The sequence below is a fragment of the Oncorhynchus masou genome, chromosome 18, assembly GCF_036934945.1.
Source record: "Oncorhynchus masou masou isolate Uvic2021 chromosome 18, UVic_Omas_1.1, whole genome shotgun sequence".
Taxonomy (NCBI): Eukaryota; Metazoa; Chordata; class Actinopteri; order Salmoniformes; family Salmonidae; genus Oncorhynchus; species Oncorhynchus masou.
The window spans coordinates 68,563,211-68,584,722 of NC_088229.1; the positions used below are offsets into that span (position 1 = coordinate 68,563,211).

Genomic DNA, 21,512 nt, shown 5'->3' on the forward strand with positions numbered 1-21,512 from the left:
TAAACTCAAAGACTGTGACTGAATTTGATCCAGGAAGTCGTGCGCGTGATGCACATGATAATTGCGAGGGCACTGAATCACCGGCGGTTCGGCGAGTTGCTGGAGGAATACTAGACAGAATACGGCAGCTCTCTCCCCTCCCTCAAATCCATGAATTTGTTGGAAGCAAGGGGGGGGAGAGGAGCCAGAGCTGGATGATCCACAGTGGATATTAAGGCTGTTTTAACTGACATCACCTGCCACCTGAACCCGGTGAATCTCCGGCTCCAAGGGAATGATACAACTCTGGGCAAAATGCTGCATGTGGTCACAGCATTTCAAAATAAAATCACCCTGTTCATACCTGACAGGCAGATTGTTAATTTCCCAAAACTCTGAGCAGTCACCACATCCGACCCAGACATACTGCAACATGTTAACTTTGATGCATTTGTGCGTGTGTTGGAAGAGTTAACGTTGGAGTTTGATTCAAGATTCAAGGATATGATGGAGTACAAGGAGTTTTTAAACTTCATCGAGATTCCCTTTCATGTGCCAGTGTCATCTCTGACCCCAGTCATCACAGCCCTCTGTCCTGACCGTGCTGGAATAGAGAGTGAGATAGTGTCATCTCTGACCCCAGTCATCACAGCCCTCTGTCCTGACCGTGCTGGAATAGAGAGTGAGATAGTGTCATCTCTGACCCCAGTCATCACAGCCCTCTGTCCTGACCGTGCTGGAATAGAGAGTGAGATAGTGTCATCTCTGACCCCAGTCATCACAACCCTCTGTCCTGACCGTGCTGGAATAGAGAGTGAGATAGTGTCATCTCTGACCCCAGTCATCACAGCCCTCTGTCCTGACCGTGCTGGAATAGAGAGTGAGATAGTGTCATCTCTGACCCCAGTCATCACAGCCCTCTGTCCTGACCGTGCTGGAATAGAGAGTGAGATAGTGTCATCTCTGACCCCAGTCATCACAGCCCTCTGTCCTGACCGTGCTGGAATAGAGAGTGAGATAGTGTCATCTCTGACCCCAGTCATCACAGCCCTCTGTCCTGACCGTGCTGGAATAGAGAGATAGTGGAGCTGCAGGGAAAATGACACATTGCAAGGTGAACTAGGAGCAGGTGTTACCCATTTCTGGAGCCTTGTCAGACACAGAGTATCTACTTCTGAAGCAGTGTGTGTAAAAGGAGACATCCATTTTTTTTTGTCAGGACATATTCATGTGAAGCAACATTTTCAACAATGAATATTGTGAAACAAAAACAGAGAAATAGGCTGACCAATGCACACCTGGATTGCCTCACAAGGATAGCAACAACAGACTATACATTTATGAATGAATTCAAGGAGCAGCAGGGACATTTTCTCTCATCCAACAACTGAGGTAACCCTTATTATGGATCTTATACATGTGATGTAGCCTATGTGATGTGTGTATGTATATATTTGTGATGTGCTGTACATCAAATCAATTACAGGTGCTCTATTGCTCTCAATTTGATCTCAATTTGCTCTCAAATTGGATAATTGAATAATATTGGAAGAAAAAGTATAAAAACTTAATGATCTGTGCGGCTCTCTGAATGATTGTCTCAACCCAAAGTGGCCCCCTTACAAAAAATAGTGAGTAGCACTGAGCTAAAGGCTAAAGGTTAAGGCTCGTACTCACACAGAGGGCTCTTGAGTAAGACCCTGTGCCAGATGCTGCAGGACAGCCAGCTCTGCCATCTGCTGGACAACATTGGCACCACCGCTTGGCAGCAGCAGTTTGCCATTCAGGTAATCACCCAGGACCTGCAGGCAACAGACAGGGACAGAAGGAGTTCATTGAACTACAGGGACAGAAGGGTTGTCACCAGGGCCTGACATAACTGGAGGTGTTTTCTATGGTAATAACAGAACTCTGGGTCGTTACTACGGTACCTGTTGGAAGTGGAACTCCAGGTACAGGTCATTGTCGAAGTGAAGGGGGTGTGTCCACATGACGCGGTGGAAGGACAGGAACATGGAGCCGTCATCCAAAAGGAAGTCAAACAGGTACTCATCAGGGTGGATTGGCCGCGTCATCCCCTCTGACGGAGGAGGGGAAGAAGAGAGGCAGGAAGGAGGTTGTGATAAGGCAGGATGAAGAGAGAAGAATTCATTCCCACATTCATTATCTTTAAAATATCTCTACACATTCATTACCTATAATACATCTCTACACATTCATTTACCTATAAAACATCCCTATACAGTCATTACCTATAAAACATCCCTACAGTCATTACCTATAAAACATCCCTACCTAGGCATTACCTATAAAACATCCCTATACAGTCATTACCTATAAAACACCCCTACACAGTCATGACCTATAAAACATCTCTACACAGTCATTACCTATAAAACATCTATACACAGTCATTACCTATAAAACATCTCTATACAGTCATTACCTATAAAACATCTCTACACAGTCATGACCTATAAAACATCTCTACACAGTCATGACCTATAAAGCATCTCTACACAGTCATTACCTATAAAACATCTCTATACAGTCATGACCTATAAAACATCTCTACACAGTCATTACCTATAAAACATCTCTATACAGTCATGACCTATAAAACATCTCTACACAGTCATTACCTATAAAACATCTCTACACATTCATTACCTATAAAACATCTCTACACATTCATTACCTATAAAACATCTCTATACAGTCATGACCTATAAAACATCTCTACACAGTCATTACCTATAAAACATCTCTACACATTCATTACCTATAAAACATCTCTACACATTCATTACCTATAAAACACCCCTACACAGTCATTACCTATAAAACATCTCTACACATTCATTACCTATAAAACATCTCTACACATTCATTACCTATAAAACATCTCTACACAGTCATTACCTATAATACATCTCTACACATTCATTACCTTTAAAATATCTCTACACAGTCATTACCTATAAAACATCTATATACAGTCATGACCTATAAAACATCTCTACACAGTCATGACCTATAAAACATCTCTACACAGTCATGACCTATAAAACATCTCTACACAGTCATGACCTATAAAATATCTCTACACAGTCATTACCTATAAAACATCTATATACAGTCATGACCTATAAAACATCTCTACACAGTCATGACCTATAAAACATCTCTACACAGTCATTACCTATAAAACATCTCTACACAGTCATGACCTATAAAATATCTCTACACAGTCATTACCTATAAAACATCTATATACAGTCATGACCTATAAAACATCTCTACACAGTCATGACCTATAAAACATCTCTACACAGTCATGACCTATAAAACATCTCTACACAGTCATGACCTATAAAACATCCCTACACAGTCATTACCTATAAAACATCCCTACACAGTCATTACCTATAAAACATCCCTACACATTCATTACCTATAAAACATCTCTACACATTCATTACCTATAAAACATCCCTACCTAGTCATTACCTATAAAACATCACTACACAGTCATTACCTATAAAACATCCCTACCTAGTCATTACCTATAAAACATCTCTACACATTCATTACCTATAAAACATCTCTACACAGTCATTATCTATAAAACATCCCTACACAGTCATTACCTATAAAACATCCTCACACAGTCATTACCTATAATACATCTCTGCACTTAACAAAATAATACCATCTGACTGCTGTAAATCTGACTAATGTTGGAGGATTTATTTTGTTTTAATGTTACTACTGAATCACTAAATATAATCGTTTTTATTGTTTTATTTAATTTTTTAACAAAGCTGAGATTTACTTTGCAGTCCAAAGTGTAGAAATACAGGTGAAATCAGTTATTGACAGAGTCATGGAGGCGTAACAGGAAGATCGGAATGCTATGAACCAAGAGGTTGTGAGTTCAAATCCCAGGTGAGGACATGTTGTATAATAATTACTGTATAAATAAACACACAATGTAATTCGTGACACCCTAATGACTCATCTCTGGTTGGGGGGGAATCATGTGACAATTAGAATCAGAATTAATTAGAATGTGAAAGGTTATGTGATCACATTGGAAATGTCATATGTGAAATCATGTGGGTTTTTTTACAGAATGGGAAGCCTTTTGTGGTCACAAAATGAATGTCTAACAATATTTAGTCAGTTGCAGGTGAACAGTTTGGGGGAGTAATTTGGGTTATATTGTCACGCCCTGACCATAGAGAGCCTTTTATTCTCTATTTTGGTTAGGTCGAGGTGTGACTAGGGTGGGTACTCAAGTTTTTGTATTTCTATCTTGGCCTGGTATGGTTCCCGATCAGAGGCAGCTGTCTATCGTTGTCTCTGATTGGGGATCATATTTAGGCAGCCTTTACCCACTGGGTTTTGGTGGGATCTTGTTTTTGTGTTGATGCCTGTGAGCTCAACAGAACGTCACGTTTCGTTGCTCTTTATTGTTTTTGTGAGTTTCAATGAATAAACATGTGGAACTCTACGTATGCTGCGCCTTGGTCCGAGTATGATTACCACGACGATCGTGACAGAAGATCCCACCCCACCAGGACCAAGCAGCGTGCCCAGGAGGAGAGTGTATCCTGGACTTGGGAGGAGATCCTTGCAGGACAGGATCGCCTTCCTTGGCGGGAGACGCAAGAAGAGAAGGGAGGACAGCGACGGCGCCGGGGTTCGCGGCCAGGTAGAAATCTCAAAAGACAGCCAACGATTCAGAGGGGGAGGCACACGGGGTGGTCGGTGGAGTAGAGGAATGAGCCATAGACCATCAGGGAGTTGAAGGAGGAACTCGACAAAAGATTCCGGAGAGAGGTGTTGGCGATGAGAGTGCTGCAGAGCGGGCTTCTGAGGAGAGTGACACCAGTCCGGTGTCATCTACACCAGTTTCATGCATCTGGCCTCCAGTGCGCCTCCCCAGTCCGGTACGTCCTGTGTCTCCTCCACGCACTCGCCCTGAAGTGTGTGTCGTTGTTCCGGTACAATTTGTGCCGGTTCTACGCACCAGGTCTCCAGTGTGCCTTCCCAGTCAGGTACGTCCTGTGCCTGCTCCTCGCACTCTCCCTGAAGTGCATGTCACCAGTCCGGTGCCACCTGTGCTGGCCCCACACATTAGGACTCCAGTGTGCCTCCACAGTCTGGAGCTTCAGGCGACGGTTCCCAGTACAGAGCCTCCAGCAAGGGTTCCCAGTCCAGAGCCTCCAGCAAGGGTTCCCAGTCCAGAGCCTCCAGCGAGGGTTCCCAGTCCAGAGCCTCCAGCGAGGGTTCCCAGTATAGAACCTCCAGCGAGGGTTCCTAGTCCAGAGCCTCCTGCAAGGGTTCCCAGTACAGAGCCTCCAGCGAGGGTTCCCAGTATAGAACCTCCAGCGAGGGTTCCCAGTCCAGAGCCTCCAGCGAGGGTTCCCAGTCCAGAGCCTCCAGCGAGGGTTCCCAGTACAGAGCCTCCTGCAAGGGTTCCCAGTCCAGAGCCTCCAGCAAGGGTTCCCAGTCCAGAGCCTCCAGCGAGGGTTCCCAGTCCAGAGCCTCCTGCGAGGGTTCCTAGTCCAGAGCCTCCAGCGAGGGTTCATAGTCCAGAGCCTCCAGCGAGGGTTCCCAGTCCAGAGCCTCCAGCGAGGGTTCCCAGTCCAGAGCCTCCAGCGAGGGTTCCCAGTCCAGAGCCTCCAGCAAGGGTTCCCAGTCCAGAGCCTCCTGCAAGGGTTCCTAGTCCAGAGCCTCCTGCGAGGGTTCCTAGTCCAGAGCCTCCAGCGAGGGTTCCCAGTCCAGAGCCTCCAGCGAGGGTTCCCAGTACAGAGCCTCCAGTGAGGGTTCCCAGTACAGAGCCTCCAGCGAGGGTTCCCAGTATAGAACCTCCAGCGAGGGTTCCCAGTACAGAGCCTCCAGTGAGGGTTCCCAGTATAGAACCTCCAGCGAGGGTTCCTAGTCCAGAGCCTCCTGCAAGGGTTCCCAGTACAGAGCCTCCAGTGAGGGTTCCCAGTATAGAACCTCCAGCGAGGGTTCCTAGTCCAGAGCCTCCTGCAAGGGTTCCCAGTACAGAGCCTCCAGCGAGGGTTCCCAGTATAGAACCTCCAGCGAGGGTTCCCAGTCCAGAGCCTCCAGCGAGGGTTCCCAGTCCAGAGCCTCCAGCGAGGGTTCCCAGTACAGAGCCTCCAGCGAGGGTTCCCAGTATAGAACCTCCAGCGAGGGTTCCCAGTCCAGAGCCTCCAGCGAGGGTTCCCAGTCCAGAGCCTCCAGCGAGGGTTCCCAGTCCAGAGCCTCCAGCGAGGGTTCCCAGTCCAGAGCCTCCAGCGAGGGTTCCCAGTCCAGAGCCTCCTGCGAGGGTTCCTAGTCCAGAGCCTCCAGCGAGGGTTCATAGTCCAGAGCCTCCAGCGAGGGTTCCCAGTCCAGAGCCTCCAGCGAGGTTTCCCAGTCCAGAGCCTCCAGCGAGAGTTCCCAGTCCAGAGCCTCCAGCGAGGGTTCCCAGTCCAGAGCCTCCTGCAAGGGTTCCTAGTCCAGAGCCTCCTGCGAGGGTTCCTAGTCCAGAGCCTCCAGTGAGGGTTCCCAGTCCAGAGCCTCCAGCGAGGGTTCCCAGTCCAGAGCCTCCAGCGAGGGTTCCCAGTACAGAGCCTCCAGCGAGGGTTCCCAGTACAGAGCCTCCAGCGAGGGTTCCCAGTACAGAGCCTCCAGCGAGGGTTCCCAGTACAGAGCCTCCAGTGAGGGTTCCCAGTATAGAACCTCCAGCGAGGGTTCCTAGTCCAGAGCCTCCTGCAAGGGTTCCCAGTACAGAGCCTCCAGCGAGGGTTCCCAGTATAGAACCTCCAGCGAGGGTTCCCAGTCCAGAGCCTCCAGCGAGGGTTCCCAGTCCAGAGCCTCCAGCGAGGGTTCCCAGTACAGAGCCTCCAGCGAGGGTTCCCAGTACAGAGCCTCCAGCGAGGGTTCCCAGTATAGAACCTCCAGCGAGGGTTCCCAGTCCAGAGCCTCCAGCGAGGGTTCCCAGTCCAGAGCCTCCAGCGAGGGTTCCCAGTCCAGAGCCTCCAGCGAGGGTTCCCAGTCCAGAGTCCCTGGCGACGATCCACGGTCCGGAGTCCTCGGCGACGATCCACGGTCCAGAGCTGCCGGCGACGATCCCCGCACCAGGGCCGCAACCGAAGCTGACGGATCCGAGCAGGGTCTACGTTCCGCACAGGAGCCGCCACCAAGGCTAGATGCCCACCCGGACCCTCCCCTATAGAGTCAGGTTTTGCGGCCGGAGTCCACACATGTGGGGGGGGGGTTAGTGTACTGTCACGCCCTGACCTTAGAGAGCCTTATATTCTAATTTGGTTAGGTCAGGGTATGACTATGGTGGGTACTCTAGTTTTTGTATTTCTATATTGGCCTGGCTGTCTATCGTTGTCTCTGATTGGGGGTCATATTTAGGCAGCCTTTACCCACTGGGTTTTTGTGGGATCTTGTTTTTTAATAAACATATAAACATAAACAACTCTACGTACGCTGCGCCTTGGTCCGTTAATTCATTAGACGATCGTGACATACAGTATATAAGCTATAGCATGTTAGCTATATGATGTCTGTTTGTCCTCCTACCCTGGTCCCGGCTGGCATGGATAGAGAACTCGTTGACTTCTGACAGGTCCTGGATGCCCATCTCTGTACACAGCTCTTCCACCACCTCCTGGGCCACCTGGGTACACAGAGTCAATCTTTATTTTTCTTCATGATGATAATGAAAGGGAGGCAGGGGAAAGGAGAGAAGGAGTCTTGACTTACACTAAAGCTGCGTATCTTACAGGGGAAGTCTACTCCACCCGGCAGCTTGATGGGGAACCGGCGAGAGCTTCTGCCAGCCTACAGAGAACAACACACACCAAGCGATGACGGAACTGATCGTCACAAAATAAAATAAAATAATATCCACACGTCTCACCAGTATGGCTTCCATCTCTACTTGAGAAGGGACGTGTCTGCGACCTCCGTGGATCAGAGACCGGAACAGGTTCTCCTTACAGTATTGAGACAGCTCTGAGATGGAGAGGAAGCACACACGCACACGCACACACCATTGGATACAGAAGAGTGCTGGGGTAGCAGACAGCTGCAGACTTTTAAAGGGATATGTTTGGAGGCATCGCCAGTGTGTGAGGGGGGAGCAGGGCTGTGTGTGTGTACCTTGGTAAGGGTGTGAGGGGTCTTGGCTGATGTTTCGTAAGAGTTGTGTGACGTAGGGATTGAGAGTGCCAGAACAGGGGAAGAACCCTGTTACCAGGTTCAATAAACGCCAACCTCGGGTACAGCTCTGCCTGTATACCACACACACACACACACACACACACATACGTAAGGAATTGACCCTCTGTACACTATTCACAGGTAAAGGTTTATACACAGACTGCCAGCCTCTCACCTGTGAGTGTTGTTAGTGGTCTGTTTAATGACCTGGCAGTAGATCTCATCTCTCAGGAACTCCTTCTCCTTCCCCAGCTGAACACACAAACACGATGGACAGATATTACTCCCATGTTTTCATTCAAGCAGTCGTATCCTCATTAGGAGTGTACGGTGAGCGATAGTGTGTGTGTGAGATATATGTATGTCTCACCATCAAGACATGGCTGACACAGTCTTCCTCAGACTTGTGATTCCCCAGAGGCTGGTCTCCCATGAACTGCATCACACCTTCAGAGAGAGTATTATCAAATCGGAAAATTGATACGCAATGTAGTGCAGGTGTGTGTGTGTGTGTGTGTGTGTGTGTGTGTGTGTGTGTGTGTGTGTGTGTAAGTGCGTGCGTGTGCGTATGTGTGGACTCACTCATGAAGGCCTGGACAGCCAGGTTATTAAGATCAGGATCAGAGTACAGGATGAGAGATTCCCGAACTGGAACCTCTGTGTACTGAACCATCTCTGAGTAGTTTCGACCTCCATCAAGAAGACCTATACCCTCCATGCTGTGATAGAGAGACAAAGGGAGGGGGATTAAGAGGAAGAGAAAGAGGAAGAGTAAGAGGAGGAGAAAGAGGAGGAGAAAGAGGATGAGGAAGAGGAGGAGAAAGAGGAAGAGAAAGAGGAGGAGAAAGAGGAGGAGGAAGAGGAAGAGAAAGAGGAGGAGAAAGAGGAAGGAGGGGTGATGATTAAAGAGAGGAGAAAGAGGAAGAGAAAGAGGAGGAGAAAGAGGAGGAGGAAGAGGAGGAGAAAGAGGAGGAGGAAGAGGAAGGAGGGGTGATGATTAAAGAGAGGAGAAATAAGGAGGGGTAATGATTAAAGAGAGAAAAAAGAGGTGATTGTGTAGTAATGGCAGACAGTTGTAACACCAAACACAGGATTACACACTGTACATTGTACAACCCTATTACCAGGGTTGTAATTGGGCTCCCGAATGGCGCAGTGGTCTAAGGCACTGCATCTCAGTGCTAGAGACCCTGGTTCGATTTCAGGCAGTATCACAACCGGCCGTGATTGTGTGTCCCATAGGGCGGCGCACAACTGGCCCAGTGTTGTCTGGGTTTGGCTGGTGTAGGCCGTCATTGTAAATAAGAATAGGTTATTAACTGACTTACCTAGTTAAATAAAGGTTCAATTAAAATGACCCCTCGTACCTCGTGTCAGCATCTCTGAAGTATTTCATGGCAAACTCTGTCATCAGGAACGTCTGTACGCCATTCATCTCACTACCCTGAACTGACCGAGCCGACCCCAGGACGGAGCCATCTCGGCTGGGCTGTGCTGAGCCGTTGTGGGAGGTGGGTCTGGGGGTTGGAGCTCTCATGCTCTTTCTCCTCTCGTCGCGGCGGTCAAGGTGGACATGGTGGTAGTCAGGAGGGGCAGACGGCTGAGTGATGTCCGTGGGGAAGAGACCCGAGCGCCCCCCAATGGAACCGAAACACCAACCTGAGAGAGATGGAGAGAGCAGGGTTAGGACTGTCACAGAGAGAGAGACAGAGGTCAAAGGTCACTGTGATGACCTCACCTGGTTTGAGGCCATCTATGGGCAGCAGTTTGATGATGTCACCCTTGCGGAAGTTGAGCAGGCTCTTGTCGACCGTCTCAAAGCTCTTCAGGGCGATCACATGATCCGAGCCCTGAGAAGGTTTGGTAGGAGGTTACACACAACAAAGATTCTATACAGTAAGATGTACCAGGTAATGCACACTATCTATTCACAAGTATGTGGACACCCCTTCAAATTTGTGGATTCGGCTATTTCAGCCACAACCGTTGCTGACAGGTGTATAAAATCGAACACACAGCCATGCAATCGCCATAGACTAACATTGGCAGTAGAACTAAAGAGCTCAGTGACTTTCAACGTCCCACCATCATAACATGCCGCTTTTCCAACAAGTCAGTTTGTCAAATCTCTGCCCTGCTAGAGCTGCCCCGGTCAACTGTAAGGGCTGTTATTGTGAAGTGGAGAGGTCTAGGAGCAACAACAGCTCAGCCACATAGTAGTAGGCCACACAAGCTCACAGAGTAGGACCACAGAGGGCTGAAATAATAAATATTGTCTGTCCTCGGTTGCAACACTCACTACCAAGTTCCAAACTGTCTCTGGAAGCAACGAGCAGCACAAGAACTGTTCGTCACAAGCTTCATGAAATGGGTTTCCATGGCCAAGCAGCTGCACACAAGCCTAAGATCACCATTCACAATGCCAAGCATTAGCTAGAGTGGTATAAAGCTCGCTGCCATTGGACTCTGGAGCATTGAATGGAAACACGTTCTCTGGAGTGATGGATTGCTTTACACCAGGCAGTTCGACAGACAAGTCTGGGTTTGGAGGATGCCAGGAGAATGCTACCAGCCTGAATGCATAGTGCCAACTGTAAAGTTTGGTGGAGGAGGAATAATGGTTTGGGCTAGGCCCCTTAGTTCCAGTGAAGGGAAATCTTAACACTACAGCATAAAATGACATTAGAAATGGTTCTGTGCTTCCTACATTGTAGTAACAGTTTCCTGTTTCAGAATGACAATGCACAAAGCGAGGTCCATACAGAAATGGTTTGTCGAGATCGGTGTGAAAGAACTTGACTGGCCTGCACAGAGCCCTGACCTCAACCCCATCAAATACTTTTTATTTACATTGGAACGCCGACTACGAGCCAGGCCAATTCGCCCAACATCAGTGCCCGACCTCACTAATGTTCTTGTGGCTGAATGGAAGCAAGTCCCTGCAGCAATGTTCCAACATCCAGAAGATTGGGGGCTGTTATAGCAGCAAAGGGGGGACCAACTCCATATTAATGTCCATGATTTTTTAAATGAGATGTTCGACGAGCAGGTGTCCACATACTTTTGGCCATGTAACATGTATATAAACAACTATTTGAATGATATGAGATGTGGAAGAGGAGGGGGGTTACCTCGACGAGTTCTTGGTGGAACAGCCTGACCACGGCGGTGATCTGAGCAGCTCTGTTGCTCTGCAGCTGCAGCTGTTCTTCTTTCAGACTGAATTCTACCATGTCTGCAGACCGCTGCTTCACCGACAGCAGCTCCGCGTAGCTACACAGGGAAAACCAAAGCACTTACTGTACACATACAGGGAGAACATACACCGACATCACATACTAGATGTATACTCTCACTTAATCATACATACATTCATAGTTCATATGTCTTTTCCATTTGGTTGTGATTGAAGAATGGGAGTACCTGTAGCTGCGTAGCAGGATCAGGTGTTTGGGGTTGATGCCTGATGCTCTGGCCACCTTCAGCAGACGAAGCCCACGATGAGACACACCCAACACCTGGGTGTCCCCGCTGGTATCACCCTACAACGCACGCACGCACGCACGCACACACGCACGCACGCACGCACGCACACACACACACACACACACGCACACACACACACACACACACACACACACACACACACACACACACACACACACACACACACACACACAGGTTTATACACACTCCAGCCTCTCACACACAGGAGAGAGAGAGAGAGGGGGGGAACTAACTCACTTTGACAGGGAACAGTCTTGTGAAATAGTTTTCCCAGTTGTCTCTGGCAGCCATCACTATCCTCTTCTTCATGGTGTCATCCTGGACCAAGCTGACACTTGTACCCACATTGAAACTGGCTGGAATAGAGAGAAAATGACAGGGAATGGAGAGAGAAGGAGGGAGAATAGAGAGAGAAGGGGTGAGAATAGAGAGAGAATAGAGAGAGAAGGAGGGAGAATAGAGAGAGAATAGAGAGAGAAGGAGGGAGAATAGAGAGAGAATAGAGAGAGAATAGAGAGAGAATAGAGAGAGAATAGAGAGAGAAGGAGGGAGAATAGAGAGAGAAGGAGGGAGAATAGAGAGAGAATAGAGAGAGAAGGAGGGAGAATAGAGAGAGAATAGAGAGAGAAGGAGGGAGAATAGAGAGAGAATAGAGAGAGAAGGAGGGAGAATAGAGAGAGAATAGAGAGAGAAGGAGGGAGAATAGAGAGAGAATAGAGAGAGAAGGAGGGAGAATAGAGAGAGAATAGAGAGAGAAGGAGGGAGAATAGAGAGAGAAGGAGGGAGAATAGAGAGAGAATAGAGAGAGAAGGAGGGAGAATAGAGAGAGAATAGAGAGAGAAGGAGGGAGAATAGAGAGAGAATAGAGAGAGAAGGAGGGAGAATAGAGAGAGAATAGAGAGAGAAGGAGGGAGAATAGAGAGAGAAGGAGGGAGAATAGAGAGAGAATAGAGAGAGAAGGAGGGAGGGAGATAACATAAGGAGATACAGTGGGATGGAGGTTCAGAACAGTAATATTTACCGGGAATCACCAACTACACTCACCTGGTTAAAAAACAACTAGACTCACCTGGTAAAAAAACAACTAGACTCACCTGGTTAGAAAACAACTAGACTCACCTGGTTAAAAAAACAACTAGAATCACCTGGTTAAAAAAACAACTAGACTCACCTGGTTAAAAAAACAACTAGACTCACCTGGTAGAAAACAACTAGACTCACCTGGTTAAAAAAACAACTAGACTCACCTGGTTAAAAAAATAACTAGACTCACCTGGTAGAAAAACAACTAGACTCACCTGGTAGAAAAACAACTAGACTCACCTGGTAGAAAAACAACTAGACTCACCTGGTAAAAAAACAACTAGACTCACCTGGTAAAAAAACAACTAGACTCACCTGGTAGAAAAACAACTAGACTCACCTGGTAGAAAAACAACTAGACTCCCCTGGTAGAAAAACCAACTAGACTCCCCTGGTAGAAAAACAACTAGACTCACCTGGTAGAAAAACAACTAGACTCACCTGGTAGAAAAACAACTAGACTCACCTGGTAAAAAAACAACTAGACTCACCTGGTAAATAAACAACGAGACTCCACTGGTAAAAAAACAACTAGACTCACCTGGTAGAAAAACAACGAGACTCACCTGGTAGAAAAACAACTAGACTCACCTGGTAGAAAAACAACTAGACTCACCTGGTAGAAAAACAACTGAACTCACCTGGTAGAAAAACAACTAGACTCACCTGGTAGAAAAACAACTAGACTCCCCTGGTAGAAAAACCAACTAGACTCACCTGGTAGAAAAACAACTAGACTCACCTGGTAGAAAAACAACTAGACTCACCTGGTAAAAAAACAACTAGACTCACCTGGTAAATAAACAACGAGACTCCACTGGTAAATAAACAACGAGACTCACCCAGTAGGTCCTTCATTTTCCTCCTCTCCTCTCTGGAGATCCTCACACAGGTGTCACAGTACGTGTCTCTCATGATCTGAAATGATTTATATGAATATAAGGTGTGATATGTAGGAGGTAGTGAATAAAAAGGGTCACGGGGAAATAAGCAACACTGACCTGCTCACAGAGGAGATTGAGGATGTAGGGGTGGTTGAACTTCTCTCTGGGGTAAAACACCTGAACACACACAGGGAAATGATTGTGATTCACATACAGTAGAATGCAAACACATTGTAGAACAATACAGACAATTCTATGTTCTTGCCTGCAGACCCAGCTCACCTCTTTGCGTAGGAACAGTTTGCCAGGCATAGCCGAGTAGGAGAAGTAGACGCTGGCAGAGAACCTGTGGAGCTGGGAGCGAACACTCTCCTCCCCAGACAGCAGATCTATGCAGGACAAATCAAATCAGTTGTTTCTTTGTTGTTGTATATTCTGTATATATTTTGCAATTTAGTACAAACAAAGGAATAACACAGCTGCCAGACATATGAAATTAAGTATTTCTTAAGCAAGACATGGGACAAGAAGAGAGCTTATCTATGCTTATCTATGTATAAGTCTTAAATTGTGACCAGTCCCTTCTCCCTCCATTTAACATACACCAGATGGAACAATGGAAGGATTAAAGCAAATAAAGCAAATCAGGTTATTGGTCACATACCCATATTTAACAGATGTTATTGGTCACATACCCATATTTAGCAGATGTTACTGGTCACATACCCATATTTAACAGATGTTATTGGTCACATACCCATATTTAGCAGATGTTATTGGTCACATACCCATATTTAGCAGATGTTATTGGTCACATACCCATATTTAACAGATGTTATTGGTCACATACCCATATTTAGCAGATGTTACTGGTCACATACCCATATTTAGCAGATGTTATTGGTCACATACCCATATTTAGCAGATGTTACTGGTCACATACCCATATTTAGCAGATGTTATTGGTCACATACCCATATTTAGCAGATGTTACTGGTCACATACCCATATTTAGCAGATGTTACTGGTCACATTGGGGCAGCAGTGTAGCCTAGTGGTTAGAGCATTGGACTAGTAACCGAAAGGTTGCAAGTTCAAATCCCCGAGCTGACAAGGTACAAAATCTGTCGTTCTGCCCCTGAACAGGCAGTTAACCCACTGTTCCTAGGCCGTCATTGAAAATAAGAATTTGTTCTTAACTGACTTGCCTAGTAAAATAAAGGTACATTTAAAATAGCCATATTTAGCAGATGTTATTGGTCACATACCCATATTTAGCAGATGTTATTGGTCACATACCCATATTTAGCAGATGTTATTGGTCACATTCCCATATTTAGCAGATGTTATTGGTCACATACCCATATTTAGCAGATGTTATTGGTCACATACCCATATTTAGCAGATGTTATTGGTCACATACCCATATTTAGCAGATGTTAGTGCGGGTGTCATGAAATGCTTGTGTTCCGAGCTCTAACTGCGCAGTAGTATCTACCAATTCACAACAATGAAACACAAATCTAACACTCCTCACCAAACACAAAGAATGTGAGTTACTTTACTTCACTGTGGAGTTGTGACTGCAGTATCTGAGTTATGGAACGTGTATCTGAGGCTGTGGCTGGTCAGGCGGTGCAGACACAACAGTGTAGACACAAACACTGTACTACTGTCCATGCCTGACCGTACTGTACCTCTGAAGTAGTTTAACTTACTGAGTGTGGGGGCAGCCTTGGTGGGAGGGTCTGGCAAGCTCTCATAGATGTGTTGGACTGGGGGAGGAGGAGGGGCGAACACGGGGGGAGCAGGCGGAGGGTTCTCGGAGCGTTCCTGAGTGCCGAACAGGTCGGCAAGGGAGCGCTGTTTCTGCTTCATGTGGTTGGAAATGGAGTGAGGCCCTCTGGTGGAGGGAGGAGAGGGCTGCCGTGCAGGGGGAGGCTGTCTCTGACGGGGTGAGGGGAGGGGAGAAGAGTATTACTATAGGCTAGGTAAGATAACTGAATGGATATGTTAGCTCCTCACCAACATGTCGCGGGCTATGCAAAAATGTGCACACAGCTCTAACCTTGTGCTGTTGTACAGGTGCGTTATGTCTGAGGATAGAAAGGGCCTCCTCTTTAGGATCTTTCTTCTTCACAAACGACTGTGCTGGAACCCTGGAGAGGAGCGAGGGAGTTAGATTTCCGCTAATGCAGCGGGATCTACACAGCAGATGACATGTACTTCAAACATTTAGGATGGATCCACAGTCCCACTGACCTGATTGGTTTCAAGGGTTTTGGATCGTTGACAGGGCGGTTTTGGTACTGTTTAATAATGTCACGGATTCTGGTGCTGGGAGGGGGCGGCGAGGCAGGGGGGCTGGGGCGGTCTGGTTCTCTGGCAGGAGGAGACGGGGGACGTTGCCAAGTCCTGGGTGCTGGAGGTGGGGAGGGGGAGCGGGGAAGGGTCTGTTTGGGGGTGCTCCCTCCGGGACGTTGCCAAGTCCTGGGTGCTGGGGGTGGGGAGGAGGAGGGAGAGCGGGGAAGGGTCTGTTTGGGGGTGCTACTGGGAGCAGGGCAAGGCTTTGGCGGTTTGGCTGCTGGCTTTGGCTGAGAACCTGACAGAGTGAATGACAGCACAGGCAGCTGGGTGTAAGGTAAGACAAGTGGTAGTCATTTTATCCTGTGAAAATTACAGTTTATCTGAAGTTGAATAGGAAGATGTGTCCACCTCTACTCACCAATCTTCTGGAAGAACTCTCTCTTGTCCTTGAAAGAGTCCAGCTGGTCTGGACTGACAACGTCCACATCTCTCTCTGGCTGATAAAAACAAAGACACTTTACATCTCAGTTTGCTTACAAGATAATGTTGTTGTTATTCATGTGTTTCTAATGTAATGAAATTACACGTTTTTGCAATGGCTTAAGTACAGAAAAGATAAAAAGAATCAAGCAGAATTGAGCACAAACACACTAGCATCACACCCCTCCTCTGTCGTACAAACCTCAGGTATGTGGTGCTGTATCTGTGGTTTCCTCTGGCTGGGTGTGGTTAGCGGCGGAGGGGCGCGGGGGAGTGTTTGTGTCTGGGCTGGGGGTGAGAGGGCAGAGTGGTGTGTCTGTGTCTGGGCCGGTGGAGAGGGGGCGAGGGGGGGTGTGACGGGTCGAAGGTTAGCCTGGCGCCGCTGCTGCTGTCGCTGCTGCTCCTGAGTCTGCTGCTGGGACATAGTCATCGCCTGCATTGTCATCTGCTGGGCCTGGAGAGGGAGGGAGGAGGAGACATGGAGACATGAGAGAGAGAAAGTGAGTGAGTGAGTGAGTGAGTGAGTGAGAGAGGGAGAGGGAGAAAGAGCAATGCAGAGAACAGGTGATGAGAGAGAGAGAGAGAGAGAGAGAGAGAGAGAGAAAGAGCAATGGAGAGAAAAAGTGATGAGAGAGAGAGAGAGAGAGGGAGAAAGAGAGAGAGAGAGAGAGAGAGAGAGAGGGAGAAAGAGCAATGGAGAGAACAAGTGATGAGAGAGAGAGAGAGAGAGAGAGAGAGAAAGAGCAATGGAGAGAAAAAGTGATGAGAGAGAGAGAGAGAGAGAGAGAGAGAGAAAGAGCAATGGAGAGAAAAAGAAATTGAGAGAAAGAGTGATGAAAGAGAGAGAGAAAGAGCGAGAGAGATGGAGAGAGAGGAAGTGTAGTCATGTTAGAATAGAAATGGTGATATGATAAGAACATGAATTAAGGATAGGGGTAGGATTATGGTTTGTTTGTTATCATGGCATGTTTGTCCCAGTTTTTCCCCAGTGTCTCCAAGTTCTTACCATGAGCAAGGCCTGTTGGTTGATGAAAGCCTGCTGCTGTGCTGCCATCTGCTGGGGGTCCAGGCCTGGTGCAGCTGGCTGGGGTGCCATCATGGTTGGCATCATAGGCATGGGGGCAGCTGTCATCATACTTGGCATCATTGGAGCCCTGTAGTCTTGCATGGCAGGGTTCACTGGCATTCCTGGGAGACACATTTTTTTTTTTTTTTGGGGGGGTTGATCATTGTTAGAATAATGCAGGATAGAGAAAATAGATGACTTATTTAAATCACAATTAGAATGTTTGTGTAATTAAATTACTCCCCTCACTCACCCATAGAATAGCCTGGCATTGTCATTGGGACACCTGCAAAACAGGTATTGTATTTAACATTGTAATTAAAATAATGAGAGAAACTGACAGAGAGAGAGAGAGAGAAACTGACAGAGACAGCGAAAGAAACTGACAGAGAGAGAGAAAGAAAATGACACAGAGAGAGAGAAACTGACAGAGAGAGAGAGAGAGAGAAACTGACAGAGAGAGAGAGAAAGAAAATGACAGAGAGAAAGAGAAAGAGAGAGAGAGAGAGAGAGTCAAATTAGTGTTTTACCAAAATGTCATATGACAAACCACATATTCACCCTGCACAAGTACAAATTCCATCTATACACTGTTGCCCTAGAGCACACTATACATACCTCGGCCTAAACATCAGCGCCACAGGTCATTTCCACAAAACTGTTAATGATCTGAGAGACAAGGCAAGAAGGGCCTTCCATGCCATCAAAAGAAACATGACATTCGACATACCAGGATCTGGTTAAAAAATACTCTAATCAGTTGAAGAACCCTTTGCCATTTATGGTGGTGAGGTCTGGGGTCTGCAAAAATTCAGCAAAAATATCCTCCGTGTACAACGTAGAACACCAAATAATGCATTCAGAGCAGAATGAGACGTCATGATCAAAATCCATAAATGAGGCATTAATTTCTACAACCACCTAAAAGGAAGCCATTCCCAAACCATCCATAACAAAGTCGTCACCTACAGAGAGATGAACCTGGAAAAGAGTCCTCTAAGCAAGCTGGTCCTGGGGCTCTGTTCACAAACACAAACAGACCCCACAGAGCCCCAAGACAGCAACACAATTAGATCCAACCAAATCATGAGAAAACAAAAAGATAATTACTTGACACATTGGAAAGAATTAACCAATAAACTGAGCAAACTAGAATGCTATTTGGCCCTAAACAGAGAGTACACAGTGGCAGAATACCTGACCACTGTGACTGACCCAAACTTAAGGAAATCTTTGACTATGTACAGACTCAGTGAGCATAGCCTTTCTATTAAGAAAGGCCGCCGTAGGCAGAGAAGACAGGCTTTGTGCACACTGCCCACAAAATGAGGTGGAAACTGAGCTGCACTTCCTAACCTCCTGTCAAATGTATGACCATATTAGAGACACACATTTCCCTCAGATTACACAGACCCACAAAGGATGTGAAAACAAATCCAATTTTGATAAACTAAAAATACCAGAGTGTGCCATCACAGCAGCAGAATTTGTGACCTGTTGCCACAAGAAAAGGTCAACCAGTGAAGAACAAACACCATTGTAAATACAACCCATATTTATGTTAATTTATTTTGCATTTTGTACTTATTTGCATATTGTTACAACACTGTCATAGTGTTTCTTCTGTTTATTTCACTTTTGTTTATTATCTATTTCACTTGCTTTGGCAATGTTAAGATATGTTTCCTTTGCCAATAAAGCCCCTTGAATTGAATTGAGAGAGATACAGTACCTGGTCTATACATCCCTCCTCCTCCTCTCATCCTCCTGTTCAACTTGGCCATACGCTCCTGGTCCTACACACACACACACACACACACACACACACACACACACACACACACACAGACACAGACACAGACACACACACACACACACACACACACACACACACAGACACAGACACAGACACACACACACACACACACACACACAGACACAGACACAGACACAGACACAGACACAGACACAGACACAGACACAGACACACACACACACACACACACACACACACACACACACACACACACACACACACACACACACACACCACAGAGTAACACACAACAGTAGAATGTTTTGTTAATCTATACATCACTTAACACAGTAATATAACACATAACACATAACACAGTAATATATCACAGTAATATAAACACAGTAATATAACACAGTAATATATCACAGTAATATAAACACAGTAATATAACACAGTAATATAAACACAGTAATATAACACAGTAATATAAACACAGTAATATAAACACAGTAATATAACACAGTAATATATCACAGTAATATAAACACAGTAATATAACACAGTAATATAAACACAGTAATATAAACACAGTAATATAACCACAGTAATACCGTTCAAGACGAAGAAACAGAAGACCCAATCCAACCAGTAACAGGTAATCACATGTAATCACAGGTAAACACAGGTAAACAGAGGTAAACACAGGTAAACAGAGGCAAACACAGGTAATCACAGGTACTCACAGGTAAACACAGGTAAACACAGGTAAACAGAGGTAAACACAGGTAATCACAGGTAAACAGAGGCAAACACAGGTAATCACAGGTAAACACAGGTAAACTGAGGCAATCACAGGTAATCACAGGTAAACAGAGGTAAACACAGGTAATCACAGATAATCACAGGTAAACACAGGTAAACAGAGGCAAAAACAGGTAATCACAGGTAAACACAGGTAATCACAGGCAAACAGAGGTAAACACAGGTAAACAGAGGCAAACACAGGTAATCACAGGTAAACAGAGGCAAACACAGGTAATCACAGGTGATCACAGGTAAACACAGGTAAACACAGGTAAACATAGGTAAACACAGGTAAGCATAGTTAATCACAGGTAATCACAGGTAAACACAGGTAAACACAGGTAAACAGAGACAAACACAGGTAATCACAGGTAAACAGAGGCAAACACAGGTAATCACAGGTAATCACAGGTAATCACAGGTAAACACAGGTAAACAAAGGCAAACACAGGTAATCACAGGTAAACAGAGGCAAACACAGGTAATCACAGGTAATCACAGGTAAACAAAGGCAAACACGGGCAATCACAGGTAAACACAGGTCATCACAGGCAAACACAGGTAAACACAGGTAATCAAAGGTAATTACAGGCAATCACAGGTAATCACAGGTAAACACAGGTAACCACAGACACCTCCTATTATATATAACAATGAATGGTGTCGTGAAAAGAGTGTCTCAGGTAATATACCGACCCCTGGTCCCTGGTCCATCACTGGGTCAAAGAGGTCATCCAGATAGCAGTCCATCTGACCAGAACCCTCGGACTGCTGGTAGTCTCTACGGCCCTGCTGGGGGAGACAAGGGGCCGGAATGGAGGGGGCCGGGGGGATGAAGCCATCTAGATCTGTTGTAATCATCCTAATGGAGAGACAGAGAGAGAGAGAGAGAGAGAGAGAGAGAGAGAGAGAGAGAGAGAGAGAGAGAAAGGGAGAGAGAATGAGAGTGAGTGAAGTTGAGGTTCTGTGTTCTCCCAATCTCACCAGTCTCCCTCGTTGTTGAACAAATAGTCAAGGGCTGTGTGCCTCCCAGTCTCACCCGTCTTCCTCATTGTTGAACAGGTAGTCAGGGTCTGCGTGTGCGATCTCCAGTGTAGCATCAGTCTCTGCTCCAGCCAACAGGTCCAAGACAAAGTCACATCCAGCCAGATCAGACCAGCCCTCATCAGCTAGCAGCGACACAGACCAGCCCCGTGGAGCCTCAGGTAACCCTCTGAAGTGGAGCAGCCACGAGGCCAGCTGCTCCCCTGTGGTCCAGGACTCTACCTCAGCTGTCATCTTCTCCTCTGGAAGAGATAGAGAGAGAGAGGGAATGAAGCATACTACCCTTGTGCTGGAAACATCAACACTCCAACCAAGTGTACCACCAGAATCCCACTGAGCAAATGGAACCACAACACAAGACAGA

General features: G+C 46.5%; 1 protein-coding gene across 3 annotated transcripts in view; it reads right to left on the reverse strand.

Annotated features, from left to right (window-relative positions):
- myo15b (myosin XVB) overlaps positions 1-21,512 on the reverse strand; it is a 33,864-nt gene that overhangs the window by 4,618 nt on the left and 7,734 nt on the right. For 2 of the 3 annotated variants that reach the window (XM_064924347.1, XM_064924348.1), the window contains exons 7-33: positions 21,144-21,390; positions 20,801-20,966; positions 19,274-19,337; positions 17,795-17,827; positions 17,482-17,663; positions 16,678-16,929; positions 16,414-16,492; positions 15,951-16,290; positions 15,757-15,847; positions 15,407-15,635; positions 13,971-14,077; positions 13,806-13,865; positions 13,647-13,722; positions 11,959-12,077; positions 11,638-11,756; positions 11,346-11,487; positions 9,953-10,064; positions 9,582-9,873; positions 8,797-8,933; positions 8,585-8,661; positions 8,390-8,466; positions 8,155-8,285; positions 7,913-8,007; positions 7,756-7,833; positions 7,573-7,669; positions 1,911-2,059; positions 1,657-1,781 (exon numbers count right to left, since the gene is read on the reverse strand). In XM_064924347.1, coding sequence (XP_064780419.1) covers positions 1,657-1,781; positions 1,911-2,059; positions 7,573-7,669; positions 7,756-7,833; positions 7,913-8,007; positions 8,155-8,285; positions 8,390-8,466; positions 8,585-8,661; positions 8,797-8,933; positions 9,582-9,873; positions 9,953-10,064; positions 11,346-11,487; positions 11,638-11,756; positions 11,959-12,077; positions 13,647-13,722; positions 13,806-13,865; positions 13,971-14,077; positions 15,407-15,635; positions 15,757-15,847; positions 15,951-16,290; positions 16,414-16,492; positions 16,678-16,929; positions 17,482-17,663; positions 17,795-17,827; positions 19,274-19,337; positions 20,801-20,966; positions 21,144-21,390 — 3,676 coding nt within the window. The remainder of the gene's footprint in view (positions 1-1,656; positions 1,782-1,910; positions 2,060-7,572; positions 7,670-7,755; positions 7,834-7,912; positions 8,008-8,154; positions 8,286-8,389; positions 8,467-8,584; positions 8,662-8,796; positions 8,934-9,581; positions 9,874-9,952; positions 10,065-11,345; positions 11,488-11,637; positions 11,757-11,958; positions 12,078-13,646; positions 13,723-13,805; positions 13,866-13,970; positions 14,078-15,406; positions 15,636-15,756; positions 15,848-15,950; positions 16,291-16,413; positions 16,493-16,677; positions 16,930-17,481; positions 17,664-17,794; positions 17,828-19,273; positions 19,338-20,800; positions 20,967-21,143; positions 21,391-21,512) is intronic. The other variant, XM_064924349.1, reaches the window with a different exon arrangement.